This window comes from Cryptomeria japonica, chromosome 1, assembly GCF_030272615.1.
Source record: "Cryptomeria japonica chromosome 1, Sugi_1.0, whole genome shotgun sequence".
Classification (NCBI taxonomy): Eukaryota; Viridiplantae; Streptophyta; class Pinopsida; order Cupressales; family Cupressaceae; genus Cryptomeria; species Cryptomeria japonica.
In genome coordinates, this window is record NC_081405.1 from 60,133,567 (window position 1) to 60,150,644 (window position 17,078).

At 36.2% G+C, this 17,078-nt stretch overlaps 1 protein-coding gene across 4 annotated transcripts in view; it reads right to left on the bottom strand.

Moving 5' to 3' along the window:
- LOC131063223 (uncharacterized) overlaps positions 1-17,078 on the bottom strand; it is a 111,722-nt gene that overhangs the window by 25,649 nt on the left and 68,995 nt on the right. For 3 of the 4 annotated variants that reach the window (XM_057997019.2, XM_057997020.2, XM_059222166.1), the window contains exon 4: positions 14,343-15,329. In XM_057997019.2, the coding sequence (XP_057853002.2) occupies positions 14,343-15,329 (987 nt within the window). The remainder of the gene's footprint in view (positions 1-14,342; positions 15,330-17,078) is intronic. The other variant, XM_057997021.2, reaches the window with a different exon arrangement.

Here is a 17,078-nt window from a genome sequence, read left to right on the forward strand (position 1 = left end):
TCTTATAAAGAGAAGAATACATTAGTACAAAAAATATAAACAAATCAATGATGCTGAGACTCAATCTCAGCTAGGGCTTCATTTTCCACCATACCAAGTTTACCTCGAAAGTACACAAACTTTATTCTGAAGAGAGGCTTGGTGAGAATGTTTGTCGTTTCCTCATTAGTACTAATGTATCTTAACTGAATAACATACCTTTCCACCATGTCTCTAACATAGTGATACTTGATCTCCACATGCTTTAACCTTTCATGAAATACAAGGTTGCAGTCTGCATCACTCTTGGTGTATTTCAAGCTCACCAAGTATTCATCTGTTCAGGAATATCATGACTTGGGAGTCAACATAAAGGCCTTCCAACCTACATACATAGGGCTTCATCCCATGAATCATTGTCCTTTGACTGATCACTAGAGAAACCATCTTGACATGGTCCACTCCCTCTAAACCAATATGACCAAGATCCTCGGCTATCAATCGAGGCACATCCTCTTAGCCGCTCCCTTTGTCACGGAAGCATCCCCTACTCACATGGTCCCAAACATGGAAGATATCTTGCTTCAGGAGACTCTCATCATCTGGTATGATCCTCATACGGTTGGAAGTGCTAGATCAAAAAACCACCGTGGATCTACTATCATAAGATCGAGCCCTAGGCAAGAATATGACCATCCTGAGATTTAGAACAAAATCTCCTTGCAGTATGCTCCCTCTCACTGGAAGAGCCTTCTTGTCTCAACTTGCTTTGTAACCCTAGATGCTATCATCACCTTTTTCAAATCAGAATATGAATCCACCTGAATCCTTTTGTGGAAGAGTCTCACCAACATCCATAATGGAAGCTTGAGGCATAGTCCTGGTTGGACATTTCATTGCGTAGTGACCATATTTGTCACATCTAAAGCATTGGATTTCTGAAATATCCTTCCTTCTTTTGAATGTAAGAGCGTCATTGGATATCTTATCTTTCTTCCTTTTGAAATGTCCTTTCTTACCTTTCTTCTTTGAGGAGTGTGAGGCAAGAGCATGAATATCTTCATTTGTGGAGCTTTGGCCAATGCCTCTTGTAGCCAATCTTGACTCTTCTTGAATGCAGTCTGTCTTCAATCGATCAAACTTAGGGAGTTTTGATCTTGCACTTATCCCTTGAATAAATGACTCGCATGATGAAGAAAGACAATTTAGAGCCAACATGGTTAATTCTTTTCTATCTATAGTGTGTCCAATGGTAGAGAGTTGATCTCTTAATTCGGTAATCCTCATGAAGAAAGACATGATGGATTCTCCTTTCATCATCTTGATGTGGTGAAGTTGTTGTTTCAATGCGAGAGCTCGACTCGTGTTGTTGATCTCATACATCTCCTCTAATGTTTTGAACATGTCACATGCCTTCGTCATCTTGGAGATGATTGGCACAGTGTGATCTTTCACGGAGTCAACCAACATTTTCATTGCTTTGTGGTTCTTTCTCTTCCATTGAAGTTTCTAATCTTCGGTTGGTTCCGGTATCGCTTTCTTCACGAATTCGGCTAATTCATTTTCACCCAAGGCAAGCATAATTCTAAACTTCCAAGATACGAAGTTTGATGCTCCCTCAAGTCTGTCTTCAACTCTAATTCCATCCACCATCTTGATGTTTGATAGGAGTAGTCGAACTTGAAGACAGTAGTGGAAGATAAGCTTGCTTCTATAAATCTGATCTGATCTTTCCTTAAGCCTGCTCTGATACCATGTTGAGTTTCAATCAGATTTGAATAGAAGGTAATTTTAAATTCTATTTGAACTTAATCTCAGTCTGATATTAATTTGAACTATGAAAGTTACAAATTTAATCTGCAGAATATATGTTGAATTCACTATGAGTGAATATCATGAATTGCTGAGTGCCACAGGTTGTAGGCAATCCAACATATATGTAATCCAATCTGCAGTGTATGTGTGTAATTCGATCTTACTGATCACCGATTGCTGTAGGTTATTGACTTCCTTCCAGTTGAAGATAATTACGAACTGTTAACTATTTCTATATACCACGAACTATGTGATCACCGACTGCTGTATATTGATTTCTTATTTTTATCACTGTTATCATACCTCCAAGGAAAAAACGCAGACTACTAATATGCAACCATCAAGAGTTCTACACAAAGTCGTGACTCTATCCTATCACACCCAATGGCTCTCCATCATCGGTTACAAACCGATTCACACATATGATTGATTTTATAAACAAACCGATTTACAAAAACAATCGGTTATGTAGAACCGATAATAAAACAAATCGATTATATGGTATAACCCGATAATAAACCAAACCGATTCAAATACCATTGGTTATGTGCAACAAATAACAAACACAACATAACCGATATTAACCAACCCAATAACAATAGAATCGGTTATGTAAAATCGATAGTAATCATTAACTAATTGCATATTTATTAAACGTCACATATGAACATTTAATAGCGTTTTCATTAATAGCTGGCATACGTAATTGTCTAAGGCCGATAGGCCAATTAGACAATTGCGTTGTCTCTGTCGGCCCTAATGGAGTCCAACCGTAACTATTCTATCATCAACAGCTACTTGTACTTGTTGGGATTGATTTTCATGTCAAAGTGCATCCTTGATAACTAATTTGTTCCCAAACTTGGTAGATTTTTTATACTTGTCTTTTACTCCATCATTTGCTATGACTTTACCAAGGTCCGTCCTTGGAGTCATTTTTTAAATTAATTTTTAAAATATTCAAAATTTCTTTGATACTTATTCATTTTTCATTTGGTATGATGCCCCTTAGTCATGTTTCAATCTACTTTGCATACAACTTGTGTTGCCACAAATTATTAAGCACTTGCTGAATGTGATTCAGATGCTCTACCCATGTTCCATTGAAACTAAACATGTCATCTGTAGAGGAAATAACAGTGAAGTTATATATGGCTCAAGGATGTCACTCATCCTCATGTGTAGTGGTAGGATCATTAATCAGGCCAAAGGGTACAATCAATTATTCAAAGTCCAAACAAACCCTCTATCACATTGAAGGTTGTCCTCCAAACATGTGAGGCTTCAACAAGAATATGATGGTACCTTGATTTAAGATCTTTGTTAAAAACTTTGCATCATATAGCTGCTCAAATAAGTCCTCTATCCTAGGAGGAGGATGGTAGTTCTTCAAAATTATCTAGTAAGAGGCTTTCAAATCGATGCACAACCTCCATGTATGTGTTGTGACCATTTCACACATCGCCCCATTGCAAATGGGGACCCTTCCTTTTTTTTTCTTTTTTTTTTTTTTTTTTTTGGCTTTTTAGGGTTTGTTTTTTTGGTCTTTTAGGGTTTTGTTAGTTAGCCTTTGCATTTTGAGTGCTGTCGGGGAGATCAATAGGATAGCAAATTTGGCTAAGTCTGAATGTCCTGATCCTGAAATTTGGCTAAGTCTGGAATGTCCTGATTCTGAAATTTGACTAAGTCTGGAAACTGAAAAACCTCAAAAAACTAGATTTTGCAATATAACTCCTGGAGGTCTGAAACCACTCTCAAACATCCTGAAAGTATATATGGAATATAACTTAAAGTATAAGAAAGTGTTATATTCCATAAAAATTATCCTGATAGAGAGTTCAAAAAGTCAAATTTCGCTCCTGTCCTTCTCCAAGGGTCCAGAGCGAAAAGCGCTCCTGTCCCTCTCCAAGGGTCCAAGGCGAATCGCTCATGTCCCTCACCAAGGGTCTAGAGCGAAAAAGCTTAGTGGAGTCATTCCTGACCTTGTTTGGACAAATTGAGACATCAAAGGCATGATGGAGGACAAAATGAACGTGATAGAGCATCCAGACTTGATCAAAAACAATGAAATGATGAAGTTTTTGCCTAGAAGGTCAAATTCGCTCCTGTCCCTCACTGAAGGACCAGAGCGATTTTATTCATATACACATTTTTAGACCTTTTTTGGACATTAACTTTTATTCATAGCATGAAGTAAGATGATATCTTCCTTAGCCAAGACATTTTTTGATGAAAATTGTAACGATTTGGCCTAGAGAGCAAAATTCGCTCCTGTCCCTCACTGAAGGACCGGAGCTTGAATCCCAAATTTGCATTATCCTCACAAGACTTAAATAATTTTGCGATTGGAAGAGGCCAAGGGGAGTGTGCTCTGTCCGTTGAATATAATTTAAGTGGGCCACAAAGGAGAAAACCAACCTAAATGACAAGTTCGCTCCTGTCCCTCACCCAGGGACCAGGGCTATTTTCAAAGGGCGCTCATGTCCCTCTCCAAGGGACCAGAGCGATTTTCCCTCAAGGCATGTTTTGGGCAAAAGGAAAGCAAGTTTCGCGTTTGAGGTGGATGGAGGAAGACACAATCGATCCGTTGAAGATAATTTTCGAAGCTAGCAAAGGACGAATTGGCTTGTAATTGCAAAAGTGCTCCCGTCCCTCACTGAAGGACCGAAGCTTGAATTTCAAATTTGCATTGTTCTTGCAGGATCAAGACAATTTTATGATTTGAAGAGACCAAGGAAAACATGATTTATCCATTGAATATAATTTGGAAGGCTAACAAAGGACGGATAAGCTTGGATTTGCAAAATAGCTCCTGTCCCTCTCCAAGGGACCAGGGCGAAAAACTTAATATCCAGTCCTTCTCGCCAAGTTTGGACAAATCTAAGCCAAGGCGCGAATTTGAAATGATGTTTAAAATGCCTCGAGGTGGAAAGGAGTTACAAGGACCACGAATTTTGATGACAATTGGCAAAAGGCGCTCCTGTCCTTCACTCAAGGACCAGGGCGAAAATCTTGGGAGAGCACGTTTTTGCCTTGAAGAAGCGGGTTGAACATGCATTAAAGGACGAACGAAGATCATTGTTTGCCTCCAAACTTGAAGTGGCGATTTGAAAGACAAAAACCAAGGGCAAAAGGTGAAATCGCTCCTGTCCCTCACCAAGGGACCAGAGCGATCTTGTTAATAGCCATTATTTTTCATGATTGGGCGCCAAATATCCTTCAAATTACATTAAAAGCCAGATTCGATAAAACTTTGAAATATTTTTGGCATTTAATAAAAGCGCATGGTATTTAATAATTAATTTTGAGCCTAAAAAAATCGAATTTTTTAATTATAAAGGCATTTAAAATTAATTATTATTATTTTAAAAAAATAAAATAAAATTGGAGCGCTTGGGGTATTATTTAATGTTTTTACTTTTTATCAAGTCGGCCTCTTCTTTTATTAATTTTTATTTATCTTTTGGCCTATTTTTTCCAAGTCGGCCCATGGAAATAAAATGGTGAGCGTTCTATATATTTGAGGCATGTTTTTCATTATTCAAATCATTCACTCATCATTTCAAGTGCGATTTGGAAGAGCAATTTGAAGGAGCGAATTTCTACCAGGAGTGGAGACTAAGAAGGGCGAAATTCACATTGAAGGCTATGGGAGAGGCGAATTTCTTGCTACATTTGAAGGCGAATTTCCAGATCTTGAAGAAGCTAGCTAATGGAGGCGCAATTTTATCCAAGGGAGAGCTTTGATCTACATTTTTGCCTAGCAAAATTCATCTATTTTTACATCATTTTTAGAACTAATTCCCAAGTGGAGGTATGGCGTAATCACCTTGGCACCATTTTTGAAGATTTAAATTTTGCTTTGAAAATCCTAAATTAGGAAATGATAACTCAAGATTTATCATGAAGTTTCCTAATTAAAATCTTGAATCTTCCTTTTAAAGTTTAATTTTTAGATTTCAAGATATATTACTAATTTTGAAATGTTGTGTAGGCATCAAATGGAGATCCCGAAGTAGGAAAATCAAGCCAGATCAAGGACGATCAAGCAAGGACAAGGACGACCTCCTTCGATCCAGCCTAGCAAGGACAAGGGCGACCTCCTCCAGCCTAGCACCGACAAGGACGACATTCTTTGGACTAACGTCATCAAGGGCGACTTCTCCAATCCAGTATTCCAAGGCAAGGTACATCAATCGTCCTGCACATCAAGGACACAAGAAGTCAAAGCAAAGGGTTCGTTGAAGAAGCAAATAATTTCAGAAGAGTTAATTAAAGATAGCTTCTCAACAACATCAAGTTGAAAGTCTACCAAGTTACAAGTGTCAGATGAGGTGGCATCCCAGTCATCACTTCTCCAGTCAGTGTGGTCCACCTCAGCATTTCCAGATTCAATGTACCTAACTCATGGAAGGTGGCACAAACTCCGATGTACCTACCCTAGCTATCCATTGGTGGAATTTTCTAGAGAGGACATGTGTCCAAGCAATACAATTTTATCATTGGTCAAGCATTAAATGTTATGTAATGGTTGTACCAAACCCTAATTAGGGTTTTCATTGTTGAATCTTGGCCATTGATCTCAAATCGATCTAAGCCATCGAATTGTATTGTCGGCACTATATAAGCCCTGGCATTTCATTTGTAAAGGTAATTAGCAATAGTTAGATAATAGTTAGAGAGTTGAAAATAGTTAGGATAGTTAGAGAATAGTTGGAAGCAATTAGAGTAGAGTAGAGAGAGAAGGCAAAGATTGTTGCCAAGATGTTGTTGTAAAAGACTTGTAACTTCATTGAAGAAATGGTGAAATTTATGGGTTAATTCGACAATTTGCATGGTCTTTATACTTCTCATATTTGATTTCATGTTATTAGATGAGTGGAAGAAATATGCTTGATTGATGGTGAAATTCACATATCCATACTACTAGCAGTTTGTTGATTGCAGACTTGCCTTGTGTAGTCAACTGGAATCGTTCAGCTTAAGCTTAACTTCAATTGTTGCTTCTTCATTGATATGCATCAACCTGATGGTGTCTATGCCTGCAGTGATGATTTGAACATCATAAAGCTTCCCTTCGAAGATCGCACTAGCCTTGTGGAGATGGTCCTGCGATGTCAAAACAAGACCTAGTTAGAGTTTCATCAAAGATCAATCATTGCTCCTACATTCTTAGTATTAGGATTAGATCCTCTCTTCGCCCTCATCTTTTTTCCTTTTTTCAAGTCAAAGCTAGTAAAATCCTGTGTCCAGCAATATTCAAAGCAAATCAGAAGTTTAGGCATCAAATGTAAGTCCCCTTGTGATTCCAGCAAATCACATCATACCACAGAGAGCTTATCCACACGTAGAGACCCTACATACAAGAACCTTGGAGTCATCCTGATTGATCCTTTTTCGCGATATCTTCAGCAATCAGAGGCTTTATTCAAGAGAGGATAAGGTACCTTTAGGTATTTTATTCTGTGTTTGATAGTGTACAAAATACACGTCAACAGTATGTCATCCTTCTTTCGCATGAGCCTAAGTGTGCCGTCACAAGGAATAAGCTGAGCCTAATCAGTTCTTTATCTAAATTTTATGAATTTTCGTTTGATCTTGTATGGTGATGCATTAGGAAGAGGTAGTGCTACAATCATAACAATATTATCTTTTACCATACAAAATTTGAGGCGCACCAACTGAAGACAAGAAAAGATCCTTATATCCTCTAGTACTTCTTGTTATTTGTGTTTTAAGCATGTGCGGCATTGGCTTGATAACTTTCTTATATTTTGGTCAGAATTTTTTCACCGGAACAAACTTCTTGCATTGCTTAGCACTAATATGTGAAAGCTTAGGGAATGAGAAGGCAAAATTTAATCTCGCTAACATTTATCACATTTTTAGGATTTACTCTAAAAAATGCATGGTACTGGAAAATAAATGGTTGCCAAAGTAAACAATTGCATAACTCTAATGCAAGATTTACACGGTCCATACTTGTCTCCTTACCTTTTAGACAGTTTGTGTTGGAAGGGTTCACTTTCTTCCTTGACGGACTCTCCTATCCCTTCAACATATCTGATTCTTTCTTTGAAACATGCCTCTTTTTTATTTCAAAGCCCTCAACTTTTTCTTTATCTACTTTTTTGTTTTGGACTTGGAAGGTGAGAGGGGTGATGGAGGCATGCTCTGACAGGGGGGTAGCGGTTCAAACACTAATTCCAATTAGAAAGACGGAGCACAAGGACATAGTGTAGGCTAGACAAGGATTGCTTTTTTTTTAATTGTTTGGACTTGGGAATGAAGGAACCCTAAGAGGATAATTTATTTTACTTGACCAAGGTAGTTCACTAACCTCTGGCTACTTGTACTTGTTGAGATTGGTTTTAATGTCAGAGTGCATCCTTGATTACTAATTTGTTCCCAAACTTGGTAGATTTTTAATACTTGTGTTTTACTCCACCATTTGTAATGGCTCTTGAGTCATTTTTTACATTAATTTTCAAAATATTCAAAATTTCTTCAATACTTATTCATTTTTCATTTGGTATGATGCCCCCTTAGTCATGTTTCAATCTACTTTGCTAGGACCTAATTTCTATGATTAGAAGACGGTAGTCAATGTGTCTATTTCCTATGAGACTATTTTTATAAATCTCTCCCCAATTATTGCAACTACTCCGCTCTTCAACTATTTGCATATCATAACCTTCCAAGCATAGCAATTTGACTCCCTTGTCCTTGCACGTTGCACACCATCCTTCCTCCACCACCACTTCATTCAATACCTCTATGATAATATTAATAGTTACACTTGTATATCTTTGCCCACATTCTTAGTTCTCCCCTCTTGTGTCTCATTAGCAATCTCTTTCACAACTACCATTGTGTTGGGATCATTCCTACAGTTTGAATCTTCGCAGCTTAATCTCTCTTCCACTAGTAAAACTTAATACCAAAGTTCTCAACTTTAGGATCATTCATTTCAAGTGTTTCTCAATCTAGCATTTCATCTCTTAGCTAACTCAATAGCCCATTGCACATTCATCCTCTTTCATCCAATCGGTTGTATTTGATTAGTCATGCGATTAAGCTTCTCCCCATTGCCTAACAGATTACCCAAGATGATTCTTAGACTTGTACCCTTAATTCAGTTGGAGCCACCACTTCCTATTCATACATTAATTGGATAGTAATATCTCTTGTTGTAACTTTGGAACATGTTCAATAGGCCCACAACACTCCTAGAATTCACTCCTTCCAATCATCACATCATATTTCATAGAATTATTGTATCAAAAAGAACAAGTTACTTTTTGTGACCTATACTTGTCCATTCCCTCTCAAATAATATGGGTTCGATAGAGAATGAAACATCTACAATTCCATAGGTACTATATAATTTAATTGAAGTGTCTTTCATGGTTGCTCATTAGGTGCACAAATCCCATTATGATCTGCTCACACAAAAACTTGGTTATGCTTACCATAGAGGTATCCAATAACACTCTTTCTTCCAGCCATTTGGTTAAATGTTATCAACTGATCTCCTTTAATGGTCCAGAGAATTTGGTGCCTATCCCTCACAATTTTTCTAGTTGTATACGATATAGAGGCATGAGTTTCTCCTTGACAAGTACTCACCGAGTTGCCCAGTACTCTATGTTTTTTTTTACTACGTGAGCTTTTACAGACGCAGGAAAAATGGGAGTAAAAATGCCAATGCAGGTAAACACTGGTTAAAACACGTTTTGCACACTCTATTTCTGCTTTAAAACCATGTATTTTCTCTTTGGAGACATCAATTTTTAATTTAATACATTTTAAAATGAATTTGCCAAAAAATAAGCTTTTTTTATGAAATTTTAATTTTTAGTACTTTATAAGTTGCCATGTATTTTGCGGAGACAAAAAATTTGGGCTTGCCAAGTACTCCCCAAGTCCAAGTCTGCAAACTATGGGTTTACCTGTTCTCTTGCAAGTGTCACATTGTAATGAACCTAATCAATATCTAGTTAAGCATCCAGACTAATACTGTCGACTATAGATTATACTATTGACAGGCTCTATAGTCTTAATACCCAGCCCTAATGGCCTTCATGTAACCTATGACAGTATTAAAATTGCTTAAAACTTTAAGCAATAACTGAAACAACAGAAACTAAAACACGTAAAATAGAGCACATGCAAGAATCATACACATAACACCACAGCTTTCCCTAGATAAAACCCAACAGGGTGAAAAACTCCAACAAGACAATGCTCTTAGCTTCTCGTTCACTATTCAATGCTATTCACATGAAAACACTACCAAATCTGTAGTTTTTTGGGTCTGTACATACATATACAACTACCTTATTCCCCTAACAGTCACACTCTCTGACACACTGCAACCTACTGTCCATCTAGCAACATAGCAATTTCAAATATTCTTTACATCCTGACCAAACCTTACAACTGAATATTCAATCCCTTTTATGTCTCTACCTTTCTGCTGCAAGGCAAACATCAAATGACCCTGGAAATATGGATGGTTGCTTGCAATAGTGATCCATGTTATTGCCACTCTATACACCCTAACCACCCACTTGCCAACCCTAATGGCCCATGCAGATGATTGCCACCTGTTCTACCCATAATGCTTCTTGGAAACTGATAGTTATGACTAGCAACACACTGCATATTGCCACAGTCACTCTATCTATGTGGATAGACCAATGTCACGGCCTTCCTAGGTCAAATAGCCACCAAGGACCAAAATATTCAATTCACCAAACTGCCATTGACTCCAGCAGCTTCAACCTATGTTCAAATATCTCACTCACTTCCACAGCCTCATGCTCACTTCAGAGGCCAACTACCATGACTTTATCACTGAAGAGTGCTTTTCAGCAGCCATGTGTTCATTTCTACAGCTTGCCCAACAACTTCGTCAACACTATCATGACTTTGGCAGAAAGTCCAACCAACTTCCAGAGCCAAATGACATACTCATTAGGAAGGGTAGTGAATCTTATCTTTGTGAGAACTCTGCCCTTCATCAATACCCTGCATCCCTAGGATGTGATCCAATGATCTAACTGTCCAAACAGATCCAAAACACTTACCATTTTCGGATCAACAAATCAGAATTATACCTCTTTGACATCTATAAAAGTGTGCCCTATGTATTGTTGTAACATCATTCTCTACATGGCTAATTTTTTAATGTCATATATTTTTAATACCCTCTTCCTTTCCCAATACCAATATAGTAAGTGCAAAATTAATCCTAAAGGCTTCTGCTTCAAACCAGATTTGTATTTTCTCCCAAGTTGCAAAGATCCCTAAAAAAGCTTGTAGGAACAACAAACAACCTATGGGTTATCTGCAAGGTTCTGAGTTATTTTGCTGCAAAAATCATATAGAAGAATGGTCATGTAAGCTATAGAAAGTCGAAATATGAAGGGAAGTTGCAGTTGTGAAGAGAATTGGATCTTCATGAATAGGGTATATAAACTTACAATAAGATTAACATTGATAGAAAAAGGCTCACAAAAACTGTATTAAAAGTTTGTTGTTGGAAGTTCTTAAATTAAAATGCATAATAAAAATATTTAAAAGAAATAATGGAAAAATATATATTTAAATGCAACAAAAAAGTTTTTAAAAGTCTTTAAACTAAACAAAAGGAAATGAGGATTAAAAAATAAATAAATAATTATGAAGAAAATAATATTATTTGGAGTAAAGGGGAAAAAGATATTCATTTTTTAAAGTATAGTAAATGGAGCCAGCAGAAAAGTTGACCAACACCCAACTACAATAATAACTTACCATTTTCTACAATGAGTTTACAAGATATAAAGATCGGCTGGTGAATATCCCATAGCAAGCAGTCATGCATGAGTTTGAAGTCTTCATCAACAATCAAATCAATAATAAGTCAAATGAACCTTTATAGGATTTAGCTATCTAGATCAAGGACACTATCCCCTTAATGGCTCAAGCTGGGAGTATAGCAAGAGTTGCAGAGTATGCACACAAATTTAAATGAACAAAAAATTCAAAATTCACATGCAACTGGTAGTCGGTAGCAACTGGTTCTTATGGGCATGGAAATTGTAATTCATGAATCTCCTTGAAAACATCACCATTCTCATTTTCCGATTTTTTCCCTCAACCTCTATATTTTCTTCAAAACTCCGTTTTAGTCCCAAGTAGTGCTGACAAATGTATATCGGAAGGTATCTTCTTGTCCACAAACTCCCTTCAAGTGAAGAACACCACAACCACAATCTAGCCCATACTCAAGTCCATGGCTAAATCTTCCTTCTTTCTGTTAACTTTCTAAAATGAAACTCCCTTCCCATCAGTTTTGAATTTTTTCCATTTTAACATATTTTTCTAGTGTAGGAGGGATTTGCTCCAACACTTCAGCAACAGCATCAGAAATCCAGGAAGGATTTCTGACATGAGTAATTTACCTCCTGTATGAATGCTGCACATTATACATTGTATTATAGAAAACAACAAAGGAACACAGAAGGTAAAATTTATCATCAGGTATACATGAAACATAAATGCTGAAGTATCATTGTATTTATAGCAGCCGCTTAAGTACCTAACATAGAATGATCCCTATAGTAATATCATACCAAGATGACACCAGTGATATGAATAATGACCTCATTATTCTCTAGGAGCAATGTACATTAATAAGGCTTAGGAGGAACAAGAACCGGTGAAATAGTTGGAGTCCAACCCATTGGAACCACCCATGTAGAATGGTTTAATTAGACCCCTTCTAGCATGTTTACAACACTTTACTCAATGTGGCATTTATTCTTTTAGTATACAGATCTATGTATAATTAAGTATCCACATCAGTCTTAATTAAAATAAAGTTGAATGTGACATTTATTTATAGTAATTTGATTTAAATGTTATCAATTTTAATCCAAACAAAAGCAAACAAGCACAGATAATTCTGATGTACTCCTGAATTTAAAGTAGCATTGCATTGCATTTATAAAGCCATTGCATCTAAGACATATGGCACCATCCTGCTTTCATGCTTAATGCTTCCAACCTTACTTGTCAATATTGATTCCTTAGACCTGACAACAAGTTCTTAATAAAGTCTATCTAACAGCATTAAACCCTTAAAAGACACCTAAGCAGTTCCTTCAATGTAAATGCAGTGATGAGTATGTTTTGAACTGATGAAAGACTAGTAATTTCATTTTCTATGATCTCTAAAACAGAGAAAGAATACCTAGGAAGTGGAGAAATCTACAGAAGTAAGGATGCCTAGTAGTGTCTGGCTCCACCTGTGCTGTTGGACATACCTTGTGCATGGGGGGTACACCTGAATATAATTGAGCATATCTTGAGCTGGACCTGACAAGAGATACTACAGTCACCACTGAAAACGAGAAAACAAAAAACTTATAATCCTACCTGTCCCACTCAAATCCTGATTGACTAACTAAAAATACAGAATGAAAAAATAATGCAAGCAGAGAACAAGTTATAGGTTAAAAAAAGAATTGCAAAATTTTCCTAGAATTTTTCAAAAAGATAAGGGTTTTGGTTCAGAAAAAAAAAATGTAAAGAGAAGCCAAAGATGACCAATCCCTAGAAAGCAACTTGACTATAAACTTGGAACATGAAAACAATGAGAATAAACTTAGCATGACATTGGAATATACTAATTTTGAGATTTGAATTTTAATATCGATGTGAACATCTCTTGCTTGCTAAATTCCTTGCTTAGAGCACTAACCAAATATAGATGAATTTCAATATGTTTAATGTATGCATATTTGCATGTAGACATGGATGTGGCTTTATTTCTCGTTTAATTGTAAAGAATCTAGCTTCCCTAACGTTCACTTCTGATTTTGAATATCATGTCCCTGTACCTAATCTGTAACCAAAAACCCTGCCAAATGTATATACAATATTAAGTTCAAAACAAGAATTTAACCATGTTGAAATACTGACTCTATGACTCTACAATTACAGATTGAAAAGCACACTAATGTTGGCATGGTTTAACAACAGTCCAGATTGATCATGCTAAATCATTTGTGAATACTGAATACAACACTGGAAGAACCATATAGCATGTTTCATGTATGTACATTTGCATGCAGGCATGTATGTGGCTTTATTTCTCGTTTAAATGTGAAGAATCTAGCCTCCCTAAAGTTTGCTACTGATTTTGAATATCGTGTCCCTGTACTTAATCTGCACCCAAAAACCCTGACACCGATGTATATACAACATTAAGTTCAACACAATAATTTAACCATGTTGAAAAAACGGCTCTATGAATCTATACACATACAGATTGAAAAACACACTAATGTTGACCTGGCATAACAACACTCCAAATTGATCACACTAAAATATTTGTAAATACAAAGCTGGAAGAATCATATGGCAGCAACATGTAAGCATTCCTGCAATTCCTTGCTTTACCTACAACATTATGAGGTTATGATTCCCTTGTAATTAATTTGGATGTTTAATATTTATTATAAATAACAAAAGCAAAAAGAGAACCATGCACATACCACAAGTGCACCGCAGTTCTTCCTCGGGCGTCCTCTTCGAACTCGAAGGACAAATGGAATTTGGATTCCACAGCCACCAAGAGAATCCTCCCTACACACCAATGTCATTCTGTCAAAACCATTCCAGTCAGGTTTAGCACAAGACTTCATGGCTTGATCTGAATCTCTAAGGCTATTTAACAGCCTTCCACTGTTTGGCCTAGCATCTGTTTTTGACAACTCTTCAATATACCTTCTGGTTGGTTTTCGTGTTCTCTTTCTTCTAATCTCCTCTCTAAGGGGAACATCACCATTAGACATTCCAAACTCTCTTTTTATAAATACATCTGTAAAAGATGTGGTGGAAGATTTGTTGCCAATAGGGCTTATGGGCACTCCTATATCAGTATTATCAATGATCATTTTACTCTTGGTTGCCTGTACATCAGAAGAATCAGTTGGAAATTTTTCAGATGGACTCTTTCCATGCCGTGATGTCATATATTCCTGTCCATTTTTCTTATTCGAATTTTTCAGTGCTATTGAAATGCGGCGCTTAAGCCACTGCTTATCTTTAACTGAGGTTTCTCGTCCAAATGTCGCCTTGAAGGTATCCTGAAGTTCTCTAATGCTAAGTTTGTCCAGTAAAATGCGATCTTCTGCACCGTCCAGATCTGGCTTTGAAACAACTTCTGTCAATGAGGGTGCTGACCCACCAGCATCTTTTGCAGAGTTATTTTCTATCCTTGTCCATGAAACATCAATCTTCCTGTCTGCAAAAATACGTTTTTTGACTTCTGTGCTGTCTAACAAGGGAGTGTCCTCCTCCAAACAAGCATCTGAGGGAGGGATATTTGACACAGGATTTGGAAGATTTTTGTAATAATCCCCATCAAATTGATTCCATTGATGCTCTCTCATAAGATAACTGGAAGTGTTTCCAGGAGGGCCTGAAGCTCGTCGTAGGCGTTCTTCTTCTCTTATTCTCTGTAACATCACATCAAGAAACTGCATTCCAAATCTTTTGTCAGAATAACATTTTCATATTTGTACTCTTTAAGTAATGCAACAACCAAAACTTAGAAGAGTTCTTTCAATTTATTTTACAAACGCAATGCATGATATGAAAATATAACAATAATGAAGGGGGACTCAGTGATGCTGCCTCCTTATCATGTATTTCATCCTTTGCTCCACAATGGTCGGTTGGATAAAGCATTAAAGGGATCCTTATTAATATAATTACTTATGCATATATTTTTTTTGATAGGTAATAGGCCGAAGCCAATAAGGTGTACATACCCTACCCCCTTTGTGGGATTTGAACTTGTGACCTCTATTTCAAGAGCACAAGTTCTCCACCACTAGGCCAACTCAGGTTGTACAGTTACTTATGCATTTATTAAGAATAATAGCCAAAATGAAAATATATATTAGAAGCAATATATTAATTACTTATCATTACCAAGTATTATTAAATTGAAGACATGATAAACAAATCAACAAGACAAGTATTTCTATGTATTATGCATCATGCCAAGCACCTTGTAAATATCAAAGTCTACAGACTTTCTCTCTTATTAATTCTGAAATCAGATATTTCTCTCTTAATTGATTGACTTCCTTGTCTTCTTCAATGCCCTTGGAATGGTCGATCTGCTTGCATCAATACCCCTCAATGTAAGTGGAAGGTTGTGTCCCTCCAAACAAATATCATTATTGCAAGGGTGGCGACCCTTCATAATTTGTTTTCTGTTCTTAACTAATAACCGTCTGTCATTATCGCTTCTTGTTTAGTGATTATTAAGGAAAGCATTGGTCTCACTTAAGATTATTTGCATCGATGCATATATGGATCGCTATTATATATAAGATTATTATTTGCATCGATGAATCACTGTTATCATTGACTTCATGCATTGATGCTGATCTTCAATGGAGTAGAATCGCTGTCTTCCGCTTTATGGCAATGGTTAATGCCTTGATCTTAGGATTACAGAAAATCATTAAGTATTATCAATAAGACGATTTTCTGATTATTGGCAAATTAAATCTTCTTTCATGGCGGGGGCATGACTTATTATTTTAATATGCATGGCTTATCATGTGATGCAAATGCTTTTAATGGTATACTTGAATATTATGTTTCAGGAACAAATTATGTAGGGGCTAGTTGGAACTAGGCTTGGTTTATGAAGTGGCATAGACTTGTTCCTACTTCATGAAATAATATCACTATCTCTTTAACTTTAATTTAATTATTATATGTGTGATTAAATATTCCAAATAATAAAGATTGAGATGAATGATAGCGCTGGCATTAAATAAATAAATAAAATAGAATAAGACGATAAATAAACAAAGCAATTCTATATATAGGAATTTAAAAGAATATTAATTGAAGTATAAAACAATTCTATTTATCAGAAAAAGGAATACAAAAGCAATTCTTTTTAAAAGAAGAATAAATGAAAGATGAACGAAAATCTATTTATAGAAAATAAAGATGTAATGGTTATTCAATAATTAAAATTGTCTTCATCTTTAGTTGGAGACATTGGAGTTAGAATAAAAATATTTTTAGAAGATCAAAAGGATAAGATTTGGAGAGAAAAATTAAAGCAAAAATATTATTACTATTACCAGACAAACTTGGAGAAGACTAAAAGTAAAATATTGCATGGGAATAAAATTCAACCAAGAATAAGAAAGATGTTGGACAAATATTGAAATAAATTATCAACTTATCATAATCAA